Consider the following 22298-nt stretch of genomic DNA (forward strand, 5'->3'; position numbering starts at 1 on the left):
CCTACTGAATGCTGAACTGTCATTTTTTTATGTGATAAATTGTTAATAAGCATCTTGCCCAAGAGCAATGACGGAAGCATCTCTGAATGGGACACCATTCTATCTCAGTTTGCTTTCGCTGAAACTGGGTGATGTAGACTTGCTTATCAGCCATGCAGTTTCTTGGAACACTTGGTAGTGGAAACCCACTTGAACACAGAGATCCTATGTAAACCATAGGCAAGAACTTAATCAGGTCCTGTGACGTGTCAATGATAGCCACTGTACCACCTTTTAAAGGAGTAATTAACCCATCACACAGCACCCTCCAGTTACATGATACTGTATATTGAACAGCTTTATCCTAATTGCATAGTGAATCAATTATTTTATCTTACATATCAATATCTTACATATTGAAAATTTTTAAATAAGCTAACCAATGTAAATAAACATAAAAAATCGAAAGCTATCTATATATATATATATATATATATATATAAAGCTTCTTACCAATCTATATTACAGACAGAGAGACTGTTTCTCACCTTTGTGTTGACTCTGTAAGTGATGTACGTTTCCATGGTAGATACATGCTTTTTAGGATCATCTACAGTAACAAAAAGATCACGGGTCTCCCCGTCTAGGTCATCATCAAGCTGCAACCTATTAAGCAAAGAGGAGGAGGAAGCAGGGCTGGAGGTGTCCACGGGGGTACCATTTGGCAAACTCAAGTCCTTAAAAAAGAAGGAAAAAAAAAACACAGAAGGGGGGACATTTCAGCATCAAGTTTTAAATGAGGTCTTAAGTGTAGTCAAACTAACATATACTTTCTGCATAATGTAATATCAGTTATATGCCTTATTTTAATAACTTTAGAAAAAATTGATAGCCTTATGCAAAAAAAGTTACACATAAAAAGGATTTTTTTTTTTACAAAAATATATATTTTATATGCCCACATACTAAATACCTTGACAACAAAAAAAAAAAACATTTTTTTAAATGACAGTTTTGACAAACTGAAAAACTGATGGCAGACTAGAGTTTAGCACTACTTCTTTTGTCGTGGATATTTAGGCTTTTTTAAGCCACTTATCATTATAAGTACAAACACTATGCTGTATACAACTGCTGTGTGCAACTGCTCTTATAGGAACTCTCCTTTATTAATATTTGTTGTTCTGTTTTATATCACGTCACTAATTAAATGGAGGTTGTGACTTAACGGATGAATGACAGATTACTTCTAAAACACTGAAGACTGCTGTGCCTAGTCACCGAATTTAATTCAATATTAAATATAATATAAAGAAACTGGAGTCCATTATTATACAACAGATTTTAAAATTAGCCTTTTTAAATGGCAGTGCTGGTGACAAAACTGAAAAATGGTAATTAAATATTATATAATTTCATTTACTTTAAGAAATCCAATAATGTAATAAAAAGCAAACAGCACTTTACTTTAAGGAATGTTTAGTTACACCTTGTTATCAATACCTATAAAAAGTCACTATTTTTTTGGAATTCTGCTCTTCCCTGTCAATAACCAGAAAAATCACTGAAAAGGCTTCATAAGCAAGACATGAAGAAAATCAAACTTTAAAGATTCATTTTTAGTAACATTACCAGTCAAAATTTAGAACACCTCAGGTTTTTTCCAGTTTTTCTTCAAATTTAATCAGCTTTAATGCAATGAATGACCTAAATCATGAAAAGGTAAGCAGTGAACTGCCAGAGGTTTACATTTAAAGTTTAAGTTAGCAAAACTGAAAAAAAGGAAATTTCAGAATATTTTTATTTATTTATTAATTTTTATTGTAATCATTCCATACAAATAGATCAATTTATAACCAAACAAAATTGAAGACAAATCAAACCCCACCCCTGAGAAGGAGAGCTTAGCCAAAGGAGAATTGCTTAGGGCTTTTTAATAAGGCAACAATAAACAAAAGAAAGGGAGAAATAAATATATAGGAAAATAAGAAATGGAGAAGGGAATTAAATGCGGTAATAGTTATTTCTCTTATTCTAAAATAATATTGATTAGATCCTGCCAGGTTTTGAAAAAGTTTTGTACAGATCCTCTGAGAATTAGATTTTTTCCAATTTCAAATAATATAAAACATCGGTTTCCCACTGACGTATCAGAGGAGAGTTAGGATTTTTCCAATTTAACAGAATAAGTCTGCGTGCCAAAAGTGTAGTGAATGCAATCACCATTTGCTTGTCCTTCTCCACTTCAAGTCCGTCTGGAAGAACACCGAACACAGCTGTTAATGGGTTAGGAGGAATTGTGATACCAAGGCTGTCTGAAAGGCACTTAAAAATTTTGGTCCAAAATGATGTTAGTTTGGTGCAGGCTCACAACATGTGACCCAGTGAGGCAGGAGCTTGGTTGCAGTGTTCGCAGGTTGGATCTTGCCCTGGCAACATTTTGGACAGTTTTAAGCGAGACAGATGAGCTCGATATATAATTTTTAGTTGAATAATTCTATGCTTTGCGCATATGGAGCTTGAGTGAATTCTCTGCTTTGCTACCTTCCACTCCTTTTCTGATATATTGATTAAGAGATCTTCTTCCCAATGTCCTCTTGGATCTTTGAAAGGTAGGGACTCTAATAGGATTTTATATAATGCGGAAATGGTGTTTAATTCCTCGAATTTGAGCAGTATTTTTTCCAGCATGGTGGAGGGTATGAGGTGGGGAAAATCGGGTAATTTCTGTTTAACAAAATTTCTAAATTTGAAGATAGTGAAAGAAATGTGTAGCTGGGAGGTTGAATTTTGAACGTAATTGTTCAAAAGATGCAAATATATTGTCTATATAAAGATCTCTGAGCATTTTAATCCCAAAACTTTTCCAGGTATTAAAAACTGGATATGTTTGCGAGGGTTGAAAGAGGTGGTTCTCTTGCAGAGGTGCCACAGATAAAAGATTTTCCATCTTAAAATGCTTTCTAAGTTGGTTCCATATTCTGAGTGAGTAAAGCACAATTGGGTTATTAGTATATTTGCGACTAGCAAAATACCCGCGCTTCGCAGCGGATAAGTAGTGTGTTAAAGAGGTTATGAAAAAAAAAAAAGGAAACATTTTAGAAATAACGTAACATGATTGTCAATGTAATTGTGTTGTCATTGTTATAAGTGTTGCTGTCTTTTATATATATATATATATATATATATATATATATATATATATATATATATTATATATATAATATACACACACACATAAACATTTATATACATATACATATATATACATATCTACATATACACATCTACATATATATATATACACACATACATAAACACACACATAAGACTTACTGAGTGAAACGGGCTTTCATTGACAATCATGTTAACGTTATTTTTAAAATGTTTCCTTTTTTTTTCCATAACCTCTTTAACACACTACTTCTCCGCTGCGAAGGGCGGGTATTTTGCTAGTATATATATATATATATATATATATATATATATATATATATATATATATATATATATATATATATATATATATATATATATATATATATATATATATATACATATACACACATACATGCAGTTTTAATAACACAGAAATCAATATAAACATTAACATCATTATCATATGAGAATATGAAGTAATATATAAGAAGCACATTTCATATAAATATAAATTATTAAACAGTAAAATCTTCTTCTGTAATTTGCTACCGTGGCAATTTGTGTGTCTGTCCAGGATTTTAAATGACCTGTAGCTCGCAAACCGTTGCACCTATACACGTGAAATGTGGTACACATATAGTACGTCACGTCTACTATCCGCTTTATGGGTGATGATTGTTTTAGTCTTTTTATCTTTATTTTATTTTATTGTAGAATCCACTCCTATCTGCGCACAGCAGGGCAGCCGTGGGCGGATGCGTATGGTGTATTCAGTCGATGTTATCGTGCATTGCGCTGTCAGTGGTATTTTGATAAAAGAATTTGAACAACATATAAGAAGCGTATAAATTATTAAACAGTAAAACATTAACATTTAAGAAGTAAAGTTACATTAAGTACTACTGCTGTGCCTTCGGGTATATCTCATTTTTTGTTTGCCCATTACATGCTTAAATGTATACATTTTTTGGTGCACCTACCCAAGAACACGCGACATATAACCGAGTGTGGGAGAAGCATGGATTTTAAACACGCGTTGAGTTGATCTGCTGGTCTCCCTCGTGAAATAAGTGGTAATGTTTGACTAAAATCTACAGCGAGTAAAACGACATTACCTCCTATTTTTTTTTTTACGATCTCTGAGATCTTGCTTTTTTCGGTTCAAGGCTTCATAAGCTCTTTTATGTTGTATGGTGTACTTATCCCAAACCATCATCTTTGAATGTTGCAAGACTTTCGCCTTGTATGTAGATCGGGGTAATTACATTCATTGCATTCCTAGTCTGAATCACAATGTGATTGTATGGGTGGTTACCTGGCACTGTAGGGTTGCCACCCGTCCTTTAAAATACGGAATCATGCCGCGTTTGAGAATGAAATTGCGCGTCCCGTTTTGAATCAATACTGGACGGGATTTATCCCGTATTTTTTTTATCATTTTTTTTTTAAAGCAGCGTCTCATGCAAATCATCCCACACGCATTTTATGAAGATGCCTCCTTTCCTACTTTTGATTGGGTAATACTTGATGTCATCGTTAGTTTGATTGGTGTTTTTAACTGTCCAGTGAGGAGGGCGTGTCTTTTAAGTACAGTCTGCAAAGTGTTGGCACTGAGATGTGGCGTCAGCGCCATACTTGAAGCCCCTAACGTTGCGGTCAGCAAGTCGGCTAACATCCGCCATGTGCCGTCTTTCAGTTGCGAGAAGCAGATCATAGAATGGTTGAAACTGTTGCCCCTAACGTTGCGCCATGGCGTGTGGTTCGTTTATACCTCGTGTGTTGTCATTAAAGTTTTATCTCGCGAATATGTTATTGTAATCCACAGCGGGAGCGTTTCTATAAACTTAATTTAAACTTACGTTTTACACCGTGCTTTCTTTCCCTTATGAACATGCTTGTATGCTTAACTCGCTCCGTTGTCAATTGTTTAATTAATTTTTTGCTGTTAGCTGTTCGTGGCTCTTCCTCCATTTCCCCCTACTTCGTTCTTTTATCTCGCGAATATGTTATTGCAATCCTTAACGGGAGCGTTTCAATAAACTGATTGAAAATAGTTTTGCATTTACCTTTTTAGTAAAAGGCGAGCTTTTAAGCCTGAGAAATCAGCCCGTAAATGCACACGTTTAATTGCACATGTGTTAATATGTATGGTTACACAGTATTAAAAGACAGTGAACAACGTCAGTTACCTTTGTTCCCGCGTTTGATAAAAGGTGAGCTTTTAAGCCTGAGAAATCACCCCGTAAATGCACACGTTTAATTGCACATGTGTTAATATGTATGCTTACACAGTATTAAAAGACAGTCAAAAATTAACGTCATTTACCTTCGTTCCCGCGTGTGACTCGTGCTGTAAATCTCTTCCTTGTTTTTAGTTCACGTGATTACGTAGGAGGCGTGATGACGCGATACGTGACTCCGCCTCCTCCATTACAGTGTATGGACAAAAAATATGTTCCAGTTATGACCATTACGCTTTGAATTTCGAAATGAAACCCGCCTAACTTTTGTAAGTAAGCTGTAAGGAATGAGCCTGCCAAATTTCAGCCTTCCACCTACACGGGAAGTTGGAGAATTAGTGATGAGTGAGTCAGTGAGTCAGTCAGTCAGTGAGGGCTTTGCCTTTTATTATTATAGATAACTTGCATTTATTGGAGAGCAGAGCAGGGAGTATAAAGAAGTACTACAGGATTTTACTTCTATTGCGGACTAAGCCTGTGTATGTTCATATATTTGTGTCCAGGTTTTTATGGGTTGCATGTTTGCTGCCCAGTAATAAAACTGAAAATTAGGTAAAGCCATGCCACCTTCTGCCTGAGGTCTTTGTAGGGTCGCTCTTCGGATACATGGGTGTTTTGAGTTCCAAATGAATGAGGTTATTGTTGAATCTAACTGTTTAAAAAACGATTTATTGATATATATTGGAATGTTTTGAAATAAAAAAAGAAGTTTAGGAAGGATATTCATCTTAATAATGTTAATTCTTCCGGCTAGAGTTAGATGAAGGGCTGACCATCTATGCAAGTCTTGCTTAATTTTTTCCATACAGACGGCAACATTTTGTTGATAAAGAGCTTTATGTTTACTTGTTATATTTACCCCTAGGTATTTAAACTGATCTGCTATGGTAAAAGGTAGGGTGTCCAATCTAATATTATATGCTTGTGAATTCACTGGAAAGAGTATACTTTTATTCAGATTAATTCTAAGACCAGTATTAGATGTCGTCAGTCCTGTCACAGGAGTCCTATTTAAGAGTTGATTTATAACACAATTAAAGTCCCCAGCCATTATAATTTTATGAGTGTTCACATTGGGAATGGATGCAAATAGATTTTGCATGAATTCCTTATCATCTTTTGAAATTCTGTTAATGCTGTTAAAACTGCAGGGACAGTGTTTTCTGGGTCTGATATATATAAAACCATATCATCTGCATATAGAGAAATTTTCTGTTCCAGTCCTTCTCTGACAATCCCCTTTATCTGATAAGAATTTCGGCAGTGAACTGCCAGTGGTTCAATGGCGATTGCAAACAGCAGTGGCGACAAGGGACATCCTTGTCTGGTACCACGTTCTAGCTTAAAGTAGTCTGAGCAAATGTTATTAATACAAACTGAAGCTTCTGGATTGGTATACAGTAGTTTGATCCATGCACAAATATTCGGGCCAAATCCAAATTTCTCTAATGCAGTGAAAAGGTAGTTCCATTCAATCATATCAAATGCTTTTTCTGCGTCTAATGATAGTAATATCTCTGGGGTGTTTGATTTTGCTGGTGAATATATAACATTAAACAAGCATCGGAGATTGGAAGATAGGTGTCTGCCTTTAATAAATCCAGTTTGATCCTGTGATATTACAGAGGGCAGCACTTTCTCCATCGTTCTAGCTAGAATTTTTGAGAGAATCTTAACGTCATTATTCAGGAGTGAAATTGGTCTGTATGATGCACATTGTAACAAGTCCTTATTTTGTTTAGGAAAGACGGTGATTAATGCTTGACGAAATGTTTGAGGAAGTATTTGGTCGTCTCTAGCTTCTGTAAATGTTGCCAATAAGAGGGGAGCTAGCTGAGTGGAGAATTTCTTATAAAATTCTATGGGGTAACCATCAGGGCCTGCTGATTTCCCGCTTTGAAGTGACTTTATAGCATCTAATAATTCTGTTAGCGTTAGAGGTTTATCCAGTTCCTCAGCACTTAAAGCATCTATTTGTAGTGTCTGTAATGTATCCAGAAATGCATTAGATTGTGTGTTGTCTTCTTTGAGATCAGTAGAATATAAGGATGTATATAATAAAAGTCCAGCGTGGCGTCCGTGTCCGGGTTCCTTTTGGCTGTATAGCCGCCCCCGTAGAAAAGCCCCAGTCCTTCCCCTCTCAGAATTCCTGCTTACCCCCCTCCGTTCTTTCCCCTTTGTGCACGTGAGTATTTTGAGCCCCGCGTCTGAGTCGGATGGTTCCCCTGGTCACCAATTCGTGTGTTTCAAGCCACGATTTTCCATTTTCTCCCTTCCGGCCCACTATGCCTTTCCGTCTTCAGATACCCATGTGCACTTGTACGGAGGAGACCTTACGGAACAATGCCGAAACGAAAGGCAACTGAACCTGCTGCTGCGAGAGAGGACACATTACAGCGTCATCACGAAGCAAAGAGGCAAAGGCGTGCCAGTCGCTCGCAAGAAACGGACAGTCAGCATTCACACAAATTAGCTCAACGACGCCTCTCTACCGCACAACGAAAGGCAACTGAAACCCCTTCTGATTAGTCTGCGTCCCACACTTTGTGAATCATGGGTTTTGTTTTGAAATTTTGTTTCCCATGCAAAAATCAAATGCGGTGCGATGAAGGACCCAGTTCACGACTGGCAGCCGTGTTTAAACAGGGAGTCCAACTGTGGTCATCCAACGCGCAGCGTAGCGCGCGCCAGGTCGCTAGTTTATAATAAAAATATAATGCACGCATTTAGAGGTTATGGTCAATAATTTCTTCTCCATTCGTGTTGGCGATTACTGGTATTGCATTGCGAACTTCTTGTTTGTGAATTTGTTGAGCTAAAAGCTTATTAGCTTTTTCTCCGTGTTCATAGTAATGATGTCTAGAGTTATAAATAAGTTGTTCAGTTTCTTTAGTTGTTAAGATGTTAAGTTCTGTATGCAGGGCCTGCCTTTTCCTGTGGAGAGCTTCACTTGGACGCCTGGCTTGTTCTTCATCTATCCTAGTAATTTCGCTTCTTAGCTCTGACACTTTCTTGGTTTCTAATTTATTTCTGTGGGAAAGATATGAAATAATCTGTCCTCTTAAGAAGGCCTTTAGAGTTTCCCCAGAGTGTTCCTGCAGAAACCTCTGTGGGCGTGTTTGTCTCTAGGAAGAAGCTGATTTGTTTGGATATAAATTCTGTGCAGTTCTCGTCTGCCAATAGAAGAGGGTTAAGGCGCCATCAGCGAGGTGAGTGTGAGGGGCTTAATGATTTTAGCTCCAAGACTAGAGGGGCATGGTCGGAGATAACATTTGTGTCGTATTTGCATGATTTAATCGTAGGCAGGAAATTATCATCTATAAAAAAATAATCAATTCTTGAGTAGCTATAATGCACAGGTGAGAAGAACGAATATGTTCTTGAGTTTGGGTTAAGAAACCTCCAGGGGTCTGATAAGTTGTGGTCATTTAAAAACTGTGTAATTGTCTTTGCAGTATTAGATGTTGTCCCTCCTGTGTCACAGGAGTCCTATCTAACAGTGGATTTAAAACAAAGTCCCCAGCCATTATAATTTTATGAGTGTTCACATTGGGAATGGATGCAAATAGATTTTGCATGAATTCCTTATCATAGTCATTGGGTGCATAAACATTTATCAAAATCATTTTACTGTTATATAAGTTGCCCATGACCATCACATATCTCCCTTCAGGGTCCGATACTACATCTGATGCTACAAATGGAACTGTTCTGTGTATGAGAATTCCCACCCCTCTAGTTTTCTTTATAAAGCTAGAATGGAATATTTGGCCAGTCCAGTCTTATTGTAGTCTGAACTGATCCTTGCTTAGTAAGTGGGTCTCCTGTAAAAATACTATTTTAGTGTTTAAGCCTGTTAGGTGAGAGCATGCTTTCTCTTTAATTCGTGATTCAGGCCTTTAACATTCCAGCTCACAAAGTTAACTGTCCCATCATGGAGACATTGATTCTGAGTTTTTAATGTCATTTTATAGTCTTAACTGGTAGTGAGGCAGTTTTAATCTTAATTTCAAAATTCCCCATGAGTTATTGCATTTTAGCTTATTGTTGCATTGATATTTATAGTTATAGGGATTAGAAGAATAGATTAGATATAGCCTGCTCTCCTTCTCTCCCCCCTTTATCCCCCCACCCCCCCATTTTGCCTCCCCACATGAGGCTTGATCCCACTTCACGATGTCCCGGTCCTCTGACATACAAAGAGATAATTTCAGAATATTAAAAATGGACCAACAACTAATAGGTTACAACCTACAGATGTTGTGCAGTAATTAAAGTTAACTAAACCTCACAAGTTGAAGCAAACAATTTGCACAGGTGTCCCAATTTCTGTTGATTACCTAAAGCCGCCCTGTCTGTTGGAGTTGCAACAGACTGTGTTACTACACCCTCTACACACTAGAAAACTGTAAATTCCAGGGATAATAGAAATAAAACAGCAATTAACAAATGAAATGACACATAATTAACCTTAGAAGTGTAAGCCTTTAATTATGAAAAATTAGCAAAAAAAAAAATCAAAGTGTCAGCGAGTACAGTGTCCTACACAATCCAAAGGCAATTGGAAACTGGAAGAAACTCTGATAGGAAGAGATCTGACAGACCCTAAGTCACGTCCCAATCATATGACAAGTCTCAGAGAGTCACCAGCTTGTGTGATATTCACACACAGCTTAACAGTGGTCGAAATAAGCCTTAGTTTCTACTGTGAAGAGGTGACTTTGTGCTGCAGGTTTGGCAGAGTGAGTGGCAATATGAAAGCCATTCCTTAAAGGACAAAGTAGGGCCTTGAAATACTGGCTGTGGACTACTGCAGACTGGAAGAACGTCTTATGGACAGATAAATCAAAAATTGAAATCTTTGGTTTATCGCGCAAGGTATTTGTATGCCGTTGAGTAGGTGAAAGGATGGTTCCTCGGTGTGTGACACCAACTGTCACATAGAGGAGAAAGTGTGATGGTCTTGGGTTCTTTTGCTGGAGGTGGTTGGTGACTTACACAAAGAGTAAGTGATTGATATTTTGTCTGTTATATCAGCAGAAGGTGGCTACTTTGATGAATCAAACATTTGGAGAATACTTTGTACACTTGGCGATTCCTTATTTTTTTTATTTGCCATTGTTTATTTTTCTATGCCAGTGTAATATATTGTCCAAGTAGTACTTCAGAGGGTGTAGTAATACAGTCTGTTCCAACTCTGCTTTAAGTTAGACAGAGGGTTTTAAGTAATTAACAGAGGTTGGGACACCCATGCAAACTGTTTGCTTCAACATTGAAGGCTTAATTTACTTTAATTGCTACAAAACATATGTAGGTTGTAACTTATTTGTTGTTCCCTGAAGAAGGCCCATTTGTAATATTTTGAAATTTCCTTTTTTCAGTTTTTGACAACCAAAACTTGAAATTTAAACCTCTAGCAGTTTACGGCTTACCTTTTCACCATTTTAGGCCATTCATTGTACAGTAATCCCTCGCTATATCGCGCTTCGCCTTTCACGGCTTCACTCCATCGCGGATTTTATATGTAAGCATATTTAAATATATATCGCAGATATTTTGCTGGTTCGCGGATTTCTGCGGACAATGGGTCTTTTAATTTCTGGTACATGCTTCCTCAGTTGGTTTGCCCAGTTGATTTCATACAAGGGACGCTATTGGCAGATGGCTGAGAAGCTAGATTGCTTACTTTTCTCTCTGTCTTGCGCTGACTTTCTCTGATCCTGATGTAGGGGGATTGAGCAGGGGGGCTGTTCGCACACCGAGACGATACGGACGCTCGTCTAAAAATGCTGAAAGATTATCTTCACGTTGCTACCTTCTGTGCAGCTGCTTCCTGAAGCGACATACTGCACGGTGCTTCGCATACTTAAAAGCTCGAAGGGCACGTATTGATTTTTGATTGAAAAACAAACTCTGTCTCTATCTCGGCTCCTGACGGAGGGGGTGTGAGCTGCCGCCTTCAACAGCTTTGTGCCGTGGTGCTTCGCATACTTAAAAGCCAAACAGCCCTATTGATTTGTTTGCTTTTCTCTATCTCTCTGACATGCTCTGCTCCTGACGCGCACTCCTTTGAAGAGGAAGATATGTTTGCATTCTTTTAATTGTGAGACGGAACTGTCATCTCTGTCTTGTCATGGAGCACAGTTTAAACTTTTGAAAAAGAGACAAATGTTTGTTTGCAATGTTTGAATAACGTTCCTGTCTCTCTACAACCTGAGGTGTTCTAAAATTTTTGACCGGTAGTGTATGTGTTTAACATTTCTTAAAATGTTCACACTATTTTTTTATTTTAGTATTTGAGTTATTTCAATTTAACCAAACAATTAAAGCCAGCAGGAGGCTATTAAAAGTTTAAAAACCATCTTGATCAGTTTCTGGACTCTCTTCCAATATCTGTTGTACATTTCTTTGTCCGAAAAAAAAAAGAATACATCAGTACTTAATGATGTGCGCTTCCATTACAATCCAATTGATTGAGCGGTACAAATTCCTACACTGTCACAACACAAATATTTACACATACTTGTGGTACATTTTAATGTTTCGAAGAAAATCACTCTCAAGACTGTAGCCTCCTGAGATATTTGCATATAATTGATGGGTTAAAACTGAATTACTACTTCACATAGGCAGTAGAAATGGTAAGGGCAGGGAGTGGAGGTTTGGCCATATTATGCAGTTCCCATCAGTCAAATAATTCTACTGATGCTTGCATGTTTCCTTCCTCAATTGCAAAGGTACACAAAAAGTGTTAGTAGGATTAGGTCTGGATAATTTAAAAGTGAAATTGTAAACACAAAATCATCAAAATGTTAATGTCATTTAAAATTAGTTGCCTTTGTAGTTAGTTCCTGAAGGCAATGCATGCCTTTTGTGAGGCACTTGCTATACAACTTATCCCTTTTTGTTGTAAAAGTTTGAGGATGTTGGTTTAGTGTATTACAACACCATTTCTATGAATGTTCTTTAAAGCCAACTGCTTAATTACAATGTGAGAGTTGCAAAGAACCAGAGCATGGGGCTCCTGGGCACATGGCAGGATCCAACTCTGGACACAGTGCTACTTCAGCATGATGCTCACACTCAGTCACACCATGCTTATTCACAAGGGTCAAATTTAGTTACCTATTAACTAAAGCTGCACTTCATTAGGGGTGTAGAATGAAAATCAACAAACACTAATGGAGAATGTGAAAATTCTACAGAACAAGTGCAACCTCCAATTGAGGCAAGTAAAAATCAAGTTTTAATCCAAGCGGCCTTCACTATTCTGGGGGCTGGTCCACAAAGGTAACATTTCTTTCAGCTATTTTACTCAAAAAACCCAGGTCATTACCCCATTTTATAATTAAGTCAGTAAAACACTAATTTATTAATTCTCACCATCCACTTCCAATAACTGAACTGAATGCACAAACATAAAAATGACTTAACCAAATATTAAAAATACAAAAGGTGTTTAGATTAGCTAACTCTGTCACAGTCATCTTTAGGTACATATGTTATAGATTTCTTACTCTGATAAAGACAGACAGACGGAGCAAAGGAAGCTTTGAGCAGCTACTACTTGAGTCAAATGATTTTATCAGCTAATTTTAGGCATCTCAGTTGCACTGTAACTTTGTTAGTAAAGTTAACTCAAGCAGCTCTGACACCGAGCAAAGATATGGTAATATAAGCATTGTATAAAGATATGACTACAATAGTTATACAATAATGTGCTTAGAAAAACAAACCGGCTTAGAAAGTTCACCATGATGTAATTACACATTTTTTCTAAACAAAAATTTGAAGAATAGATACTTAGAGTTTGATTTGAGCAGTTTAAAGCAAGGAAAATCTTTTTTCTTATCTATTAAGTTTTACTAGCGTCCAGAGTACCATATAAGACATTAAGAGAAATATTATAGTCAAGGCACATTTTTCACTTCTAACCAAATAAGTCCTTGCCAGGAAAAGCTGTAATAAGACAGTAAAAAAGACAGTTCAATAATTTCCATCCATAGAATGAAAAATTATTCTAGCTGTAGAGCTAATAAATGCTACATGACAACTGCACCATAAGGATAAAAATCAGTTTTAACTTGAAAAATAATCACATACAGTCAATTGTTCAGAATGACCAGACCTAGAATACTTCCTAACATATAGCCCTGGGAAATTATAATGAAAGTTACAATTTTGAGAATCTAACAAATCATAAAAAATGAACTCTGCCATATAAGGCAAAAACAGCATATTAAAAAGTCACTGCTAAAATTTGGTCTCTCTCCCTCACATACATAAAAAAAAAAAGAATACTTTGTTCTTTTGGACAGCAGTTTATTAAGAAATATGAAAAGGATGACAGGAAACCATTGTTGCTATTTATACATAAAAGGACTGAAATTCAAAAGCAAAGTAAAAATCAAAATTCACTCCCTCTCTGTGTTACATGCACAGCATGCTTCAAGTAATAATAATAATAATAATAATAATAAATTTTATTTATATTGCACTTTATATTTTAGCAATCCCAAAGTGCTACAGAGTAAAAATAGAATAATAAAAAAAACAGAAGAATCTATAAAATACTTAGTAAGTAAAGTATTACTTAAAGTATTAAGTAATTACTTAAAGTACTACTGTGTATTACTTTTATTTAAGTAAAACACAGTAGCCAGAGATGGGTCAATCCACGTGATATCAACTTAGGCCTCCTGACTGACCATTTCAGATTTGCTTCATACTTTATGGAAATAATGTTGTATGCAAAAAGTAGCTTGCCAAATGTTATGCTTGAAACTTCATTTCTTAAATACGGCAACTTTAAAAATGGGGCGTGGCTGTAATTTTACTAAAAAAGTGAGTGTTACTAAAAAATGACAATGTTCCATAATTTATAACTTTTAAACTGTTAACACTAGACAAATGAAGTTTTCAGGGATTGTTTTTTAGTATTAGATGTCTAACTTCTAAAATAGCTACTCCACAGATGCATATTTAGGGCTTGATGAAAAATATATAAAAAAAAGTATTTTGTGCCACAGAGCAATTGGCCCTCTATATCTCCACACTAAATCACATCAGATCTTTTAAATTTTGAGTTATTACTCATTAAAAATGGAAAAGATCATTGTACATCTACATTTTAAATGCATATTGGCCAAGTATGACATTCATTAAAAGAATTGCACTACTGAAAAAAGTTTGTTTTAATTAGTACTGTACATGCACAAAATATGAATTTAGTACTTTGAAGCAATTTATATTAACTAAGGTATCAAACATACTATATTTTACACCAAAGACAAATGCACATTATAAGCATCTATGAATTAATACAAGCATTTTGCATCTAAATAGGCAATGTTTTTATTCTGCCATATTCTCCCAAACCCAATACTATAATTTAAATAAACTGCAAAGAAATATTGTGTACTTTAATAGCTTGCACAATCCAAGAGTGACCCAGCGGGAGTCCTGTCATATTTGACAGGTAAATACAAGCACACAGCTTGTACTTGTAAAAGATGGTTACAAATATAGTTAACATTACAAATTTTGTGGATTCACAGGTTTAAAAGCTCACTGGTAGTATATATATATATATATATATATATATATATATATATATATATATATATATATATTTTATTGTCACACACATTTACTTAGGGGGTAGTCAAAGGGTCGAAGTGAGCGTGAAATAATAAAAGACAAGGGATTATAACGAAGATTAACAACTCTTTTCCACTCCAGTCCCACTTGGTACCATCTTTTCTGGCTCATGGGAAAAGTGTCACTTCCAACTCACCTTTGATGACATCACTTTCAGCCACCCAGGATGATGTTGCATCCTGTCTGCCCTCAACTTCCTTCACCCTGCCATTATATAAATAACCCAACTGTCTGCTTTGTTTTGTCTAATGTTTTTTCAACTTTTTGACCATTTTCCAGCCTTTTTTGAGTACCTGAATGCCAGACATTATACAGGGAAACTTCTCCCAATCTTTTTCTTGGTTTTTGTCCTCTTATTTCATCACATATACACATACACACACACACACTACTACTATTACTACTACTACTACTACCAGTAATATTTATATGCCTTAAAAGAACAATAATGTTTATAATTAGTATAACACGGCATATTTGATACCTGTCATGCATGTGTGTGAGGTATGTAGGGTTCACTCAACCCTGCTAAATAACACATTCTGAAAATTTCATGCACATAGCATTAACAGTTCCACATCATGGAACACTGTTTTTTTTTAATTTTAGTATCACCCTTTACACAGTAAAATTAGGGTCAAACCTCTTTTTAAATTCTCTGTATATCTGAAAGTAATTAACTACAAGCCTAAGTATAAAGCAAATCAAAGATGGTTAATTGGGGACATTTTCTATAGCCTGTTGATCTGACAAGGATTGACTCAAATGAAAATACCACAATCATAGCAGTACAAATTTCTCCAAAGCAAACACAATAAAGGGACTGTCTAGTAAAAAAGCAAGTCTCTTCAGCAATGGAGACAGACTGTCTAAAGCATACTACAGAAAAACTACAGTGCTATGGAGTATACCTTAATGGTTGTGGCAAAACTGTTTGCTCCTCACACTGTTACTGCTATTTACGATTTGAATTATATTGAAAATAGCCCAGAAAATATGAAACCAAGTCCTTTGATTAGCTTTTCTTAAGATTTGAAGTTTTAGGGAGCATAGACTTGCCTTCCTGAAAACATAGACCTACAGTATATGCGAGTTGTTTCATTTTGTGAATCCAATTACATTACACAAGACTAGGAAACAGTGCATGTTCTTAGATTTATCATCTGTGTTCTAAACTAAAAACTAAAGTACAAAAAAAAAATACTCAAAATTGATAAAATCAAATACTAGTAAACAATAAATGTCAAACATTAAAAAAAAGATAAGCATTTGAACATTCTATAAAAGACTTCTACAAGACTAGCAACAGCAGCAATTAGGCACTTCCACAAAAAAACATACAAACGCCAGTAACAATAGCATATTGAATATTTCATGTTGTTTTTACTCATCAGTAGGATGCTACACAAACAATACTGTGTTTTTTATTATACTGGTAAATAAAAATTACATAAAATACTGTTTATATTAGTAAACATTTATGTACATTAAACAAGTTTGTCTTCAGCATTAATTAGTATAATTAAAACCTACAAACCAACATATAACAAAGAGATTGAGTGCATTATGTCCTTGAATAATAGATGCACATTGAAATAACCTTAATTAAGGGGCTACACATTGTACAAAACACAAAGCACCAATGCCCTTTTGTTCACAATTAGTCAATCAAATTCTCTAAAGAGCACATCAAGTGGTAATGCTAACAAGGAAATGGGGCAAAATGTAAAGTATTTTGTGAAGAATAAACCATTTTACTCATTCATGAGGTAAGAAATCAAATAACTCAGAAGATGGTCATACCTATGGAGTAAGTGGGTTATTTTTGCACAAGAATATCTATTCTTTACACAAAGAATAGTACCGTTAACTTTTATATGCTGTTGATCTGCAGCCAATATGACACAATCTAATTGTGTAAATACTAAAACTTTTTAGCTGACCCACATATGTTCACCTTCTCTATATAAAAGAGCAGATCGGTTTGTATGCATGTCTTGGAAACCACTTTAACAATACACATTTTTATTAGCATTCAGTTACATTAGTGATTTGCTATGAAGCATCTTGATAGCAACATTTGTAATGTTCATTGTTCAACCTATGAATTTTTTATCTGCGTTAAACTAACATTCTATCAGGGGACTGGAACCCTCCTTGTTCTGCTGTCATCAGCTTTACCTCTGATTACCTAAGAACTTGATGAATAAAAAAAAAAAAAAAAAAAAAAAAAAAAAAAAAAGGAGCTGAAGAAAACAGATACATTCATTAGTAACCATAACGTCATTATTTTGCACTACTGGTGTCCGATGGCTTTTTAGAAAACTGCAAATATTTTACTTTTTATATTCCTCTTAAATATGTATCTATTAATAATATGTAACAGTGCTTCAGTTATATCCATAAATTTGATTTCCATGCAAAATATCTCTATTATAATAAAAAAAATCCTGGGACAAGACGAGACTTTTTAGCCTGAGACAAGACGTGACTTCTTCAGAGATATACAGTGGTGTGAAAAACTATTTGCACCTTCCTGATTTCTTATTCTTTTGCATGTTTCTGTCACAAAATGTTTCTGATCATCAAACACATTTAACCATTAGTCAAATATAACACAAGTAAACACAAAATGCAGTTTTTAAATGATGGTTTTTATTATTTAGGGAGAAAAAAAATCCAAACCTACATGGCCCTGTGTGAAAAAGTAATTGCCCCCTTGTTAAAAAATAACCTAACTGTGGTGTATCACACCTGAGTTCAATTTCCGTAGCCACCCCCAGGCCTGATTACTGCCACACCTGTTTCAATCAAGAAATCACTTAAATAGGAGCTGCCTGACACAGAGAAGTAGACCAAAAGCACCTCAAAAGCTAGACATCATGCCAAGATCCAAAGAAATTCAGGAACAAATGAGAACAGAAGTAATTGAGATCTATCAGTCTGGTAAAGGTTATAAAGCCATTTCTAAAGCTTTGGGACTCCAGCGAACCACAGTGAGAGCCATTATCCACAAATGGCAAAAACATGGAACAGTGGTGAACCTTCCCAGGAGTGGCCGGCCGACCAAAATTACCCCAAGAGCGCAGAGACGACTCATCCGAGAGGTCACAAAAGACCCCAGGACAACGTCTAAAGAACTGCAGGCCTCACTTGCCTCAATTAAGGTCAGTGTTCACGACTCCACCATAAGAAAGAGACTGGGCAAAAACGGCCTGCATGGCAGATTTCCAAGACGCAAACCACTGTTAAGCAAAAAGAACATTAGGGCTCATCTCAATTTTGCTAAGAAACATCTCAATGATTGCCAAGACTTTTGGGAAAATACCTTGTGGACTGATGAGTCAAAAGTTGAACTTTTTGGAAGGCAAATGTCCCGTTACATCTGGCGTAAAAGGAACACAGCATTTCAGAAAAAGAACATCATACCAACAGTAAAATATGGTGGTGGTAGTGTGATGGTCTGGGGTTGTTTTGCTGCTTCAGGACCTGGAAGGCTTGCTGTGATAGATGGAACCATGAATTCTACTGTCTACCAAAAAATCCTGAAGGAGAATGTCCGGCCATCTGTTCGTCAACTCAAGCTGAAGCGATCTTGGGTGCTGCAACAGGACAATGACCCAAAACACACCAGCAAATCCACCTCTGAATGGCTGAAGAAAAACAAAATGAAGACTTTGGAGTGGCCTAGTCAAAGTCCTGCCCTGAAACCAATTGAGATGCTATGGCATGACCTTAAAAAGGCGGTTCATGCTAGAAAACCCTCAAATAAAGCTGAATTACAACAATTTTGCAAAGATGAGTGGGCCAAAATTCCTCCAGAGCGCTGTAAAAGACTCATTGCAAGTTATCGCAAACGCTTGATTGCAGTTATTGCTGCTAAGGGTGGCCCAACCAGTTATTAGGTTCAGGGGGCAATTACTTTTTCACACAGGGCCATGTAGGTTTGGATTTTTTTTCTCCCTAAATAATAAAAACCACCATTTACAAACTGCATTTTGTGTTTACTTGTGTTATATTTGACTAATGGTTAAATGTGTTTGATGATCAGAAACATTTTGTGTGACAAACATGCAAAAGAATAAGAAATCAGGAAGGGGGCAAATAGTTTTTCACACCACTGTACTTTCATGTCCCACGAGACTAGACTTTGTGCCAAGAGATTTAACTACATCCGGGGCTGGAAATAAAAGTCAAAGAGTAGATGACAAAGTAGAATGTCGTAAAGAATTCAAAAACGTTGGCACGATATACATGCAGAGCAGGTTAGAGATAATGAAAGTACTAAAATTCAAAATGATTGTTTGCGCTAATGCAATCTTTACTAACGGAAATTATTACTCAGTGAAATAACGGAACAGTGAAAAGATATCGAATATATTGTTCGGATTTGAACTTTTAAGTCAGAGACTTGTAGATAGTCTAATTCATGTTGCCATCAGGGAAAAGTAGCGTTTCTTCCCAATGATGAGGCATATCCGCGAGAATTAAAAGATTTGTTGTTTGGTGAAAGTGAAATCTACATATGCGAACGGCAGAGACACAAAGTGGCTGGCACATAGCACGGGCCGCGGGTGGGGGGGATTTGGTAGGCAAAAAAAGCAAGCAGGGGGCAAATCACCCTAGTTTTTCATGTTATTGAAATTCAGTGGTACCAGGATTAATGCTGCTATCTCACTGTTTTGGAGACAAAATCAATTCAAATCAGTTATTGTGAATTTCCCCTTGGGATTAATAAAGTATATATCTATCTGTCTATCTGTATATAGATCAGTTTTCCTCAATCTTAACTGTTGTGACCCACTTGTTAATTTTTTCATAACCCACCAGGGTACCCCTTGGAAATTTGATCACAATCAGGGGAGGACCCTCTTAATGATTTGAGTGCGATCATCAGACCCAGCAGCAGCAAACCCGTGACCCAAACTGACTGAAAAATACTGGTATAGTTTGTATGTAATAACATGTTTCTATGGCCTTTCACCAAATACTAGGTTTTTCATCACATCCCTGAGATGTACAGGTTAGTTTGACAGATGATTCTAATTTGGCCCAGCATAAGTTGAGTGTGGATGCATAAACCACTGCTACATTAAAATGTACATCTATACATGGTTCTAGTCTTGCACCCAGTTTGCCTGGGAAAGGTACCACCGCTCTATTAATAGAATAATCAGGTTTGTAAAAGTAATGAATATAAGAATAAATAATTACACTTCATTTTTTGCCTTCACTTGTAAAACAAATCACAGTAGAAACACATAATTTACTGCTCAGGTTTTTGCCTGCATCTACCGCACACCCTCTGTGCTCTCCTGAATGACACTAATCCAATAAATTTATGTTCAATGACATTAAGTATAATGATGAATCAAAAAATGATCCGGCAAAATGTACAGACACCAGAGATTGGTTAAATCTCATTCGAAGGCCATTCAAACAAACTAATGAGCACATGCTGTAAAGCATGACTCTTTACGCTTTGTTTCGCCAAGTGGTTTTAAATGTACTGTTTTGGCTGGAAGCTATCCAAGGTTTACTGGGGTAATTACGTGATTTGTTAAAGAGAAAAAGTTCTCGCCTTATATACAGTGCATCCGGAAAGTATTCACAGCGCATCACTTTTTCCACATTTTGTTACGTTACAGCCTTATTCCAAAATGGATTAAATTCATTTTTTTCCTCAGAATTCTACACACAACACCCCATTATGACAACGTGAAAAAGTTTACTTGAGCTTTTTGCAAATTTATTAAAAATAAAAAAACTGAGAAATCACATGTACATATGTATTCACAGCCTTTGCTAAATACTTTGTGGATGCACCTTTGGCAGCAATTACAGCCTCGTGTCTTTTTGAATATGATGCCACAAGCTTGGCACACCTATCCTTGGCCAGTTTCGCCCATTCCTCTTTGCAGCACCTCTCAAGCTCCATCAGGTTGGATGGGAAGCGTCGGTGAACAGCCATTTTAAGATCTCTCCAGAGATGTTCAATCGGATTCAAGTCTGGGCTCTGGCTGGGCCACTCAAGGACATTCACCGAGTTGTCCTGAAGCCACTTCTTTGATATCTTGGCTGTGTGCTTAGGGTCGTTGTCCTGCTGAAAGATGAACCGTCGCCCCAGTCTGAGGTCAAGAGCGCACTGGAGTAGGTTTTCATCCAGGATGTCTCTGTACATTGCTGCAGCCATCTTTCCCTTTATCCTGACTAGTCTCCCAGCCCCTGCCACTGAAAAACATCCCCACAGCATGATGCTGCCACCACCATGCTTCACTGTAGGGATGGTATTGGCCTGGTGATGAGTGGTGCCTGGTTTCCTCCAAACGTGATGCCTGGCATTCACACCAAAGAGTTCTATCTGTCTCATCAGACCAGAGAATTTTCTTTCTCATGGTCTGAGAGTCCTTCAGGTGCCTTTTGGCAAACTCCAGGCGGGCTGCCATGTGCCTTTTAGTAAGGAGTGGCTTCCGTCTGGCCACTCTACCATACAGGCCTGACTGGTGGATTGCTGCAGAGATGGTTGTCCTTCTGGAAGGTTCTCCTCTCTCCACAGAGGACCTCTGGAGCTCTGACAAAGTGACCATCGGGTTCTTGGTCACCTCCCTGACTAAGGCCCTTCTCCCCTGATCGCTCAGTTTAGATGGCTGGCCAGCTCTAGGAAGAGTCCTGGTGGTTTCGAACTTCTTCCACTTACGGATGATGGAGGCCACTGTGCTCATTGGGACCTTCAAAGCAGCAGAAATTTTTCTGTAACCTTCCCCAGATATGTGCCTCGAGACAATCCTGTCTTGGAGGTCTACAGACAATTCCTTTGACTTCATGCTTGGTTTGTGCTCTGACATGAACTGTCAACTGTGGGACCTTATATAGACAGGTGCGTGCCTTTCCAAATCATGTCCAATCAAGTGAATTTACCACAGGTGGACTCCAATTAAGCTGCAGAAACATCTCAAGGATGATCAGGGGAAACAGGATGAACCTGAGCTCAATTCTGAGCTTCATGGCAAAGGCTGTGAATCCTTATGTACATGTGCTTTCTCAATTTTTTTATTTTTAATAAATTTGCAAAAATCTCAAGTAAACTTTTTTCACGTTGTCATTATGGGGTGTTGTGTGTAGAATTCTGAGGAAAAAAATGAATTTAATCCATTTTGGAATAAGGCTGTAACATAACAAAATGTGGAAAAAGTGATGCTCTGTGAATACTTTCCGGATGCACTGTAGCTTTGGCTTTAATGGATTTTAGCTATGCTTTTC

General features: G+C 36.8%; 1 protein-coding gene across 2 annotated transcripts in view; it reads right to left on the reverse strand.

The window, feature by feature from the left end:
- Nucleotides 1-22298, reverse strand: part of snx30 (sorting nexin family member 30) — a 76919-nt gene that overhangs the window by 26437 nt on the left and 28184 nt on the right. For both annotated transcript variants that reach the window (XM_028804807.2, XM_028804806.2), the window contains exon 2: nt 528-716. In XM_028804807.2, the coding sequence (XP_028660640.1) occupies nt 528-716 (189 nt within the window). The remainder of the gene's footprint in view (nt 1-527; nt 717-22298) is intronic.

Source organism: Erpetoichthys calabaricus, chromosome 7, assembly GCF_900747795.2.
Source record: "Erpetoichthys calabaricus chromosome 7, fErpCal1.3, whole genome shotgun sequence".
NCBI classification, from domain to species: Eukaryota; Metazoa; Chordata; class Cladistia; order Polypteriformes; family Polypteridae; genus Erpetoichthys; species Erpetoichthys calabaricus.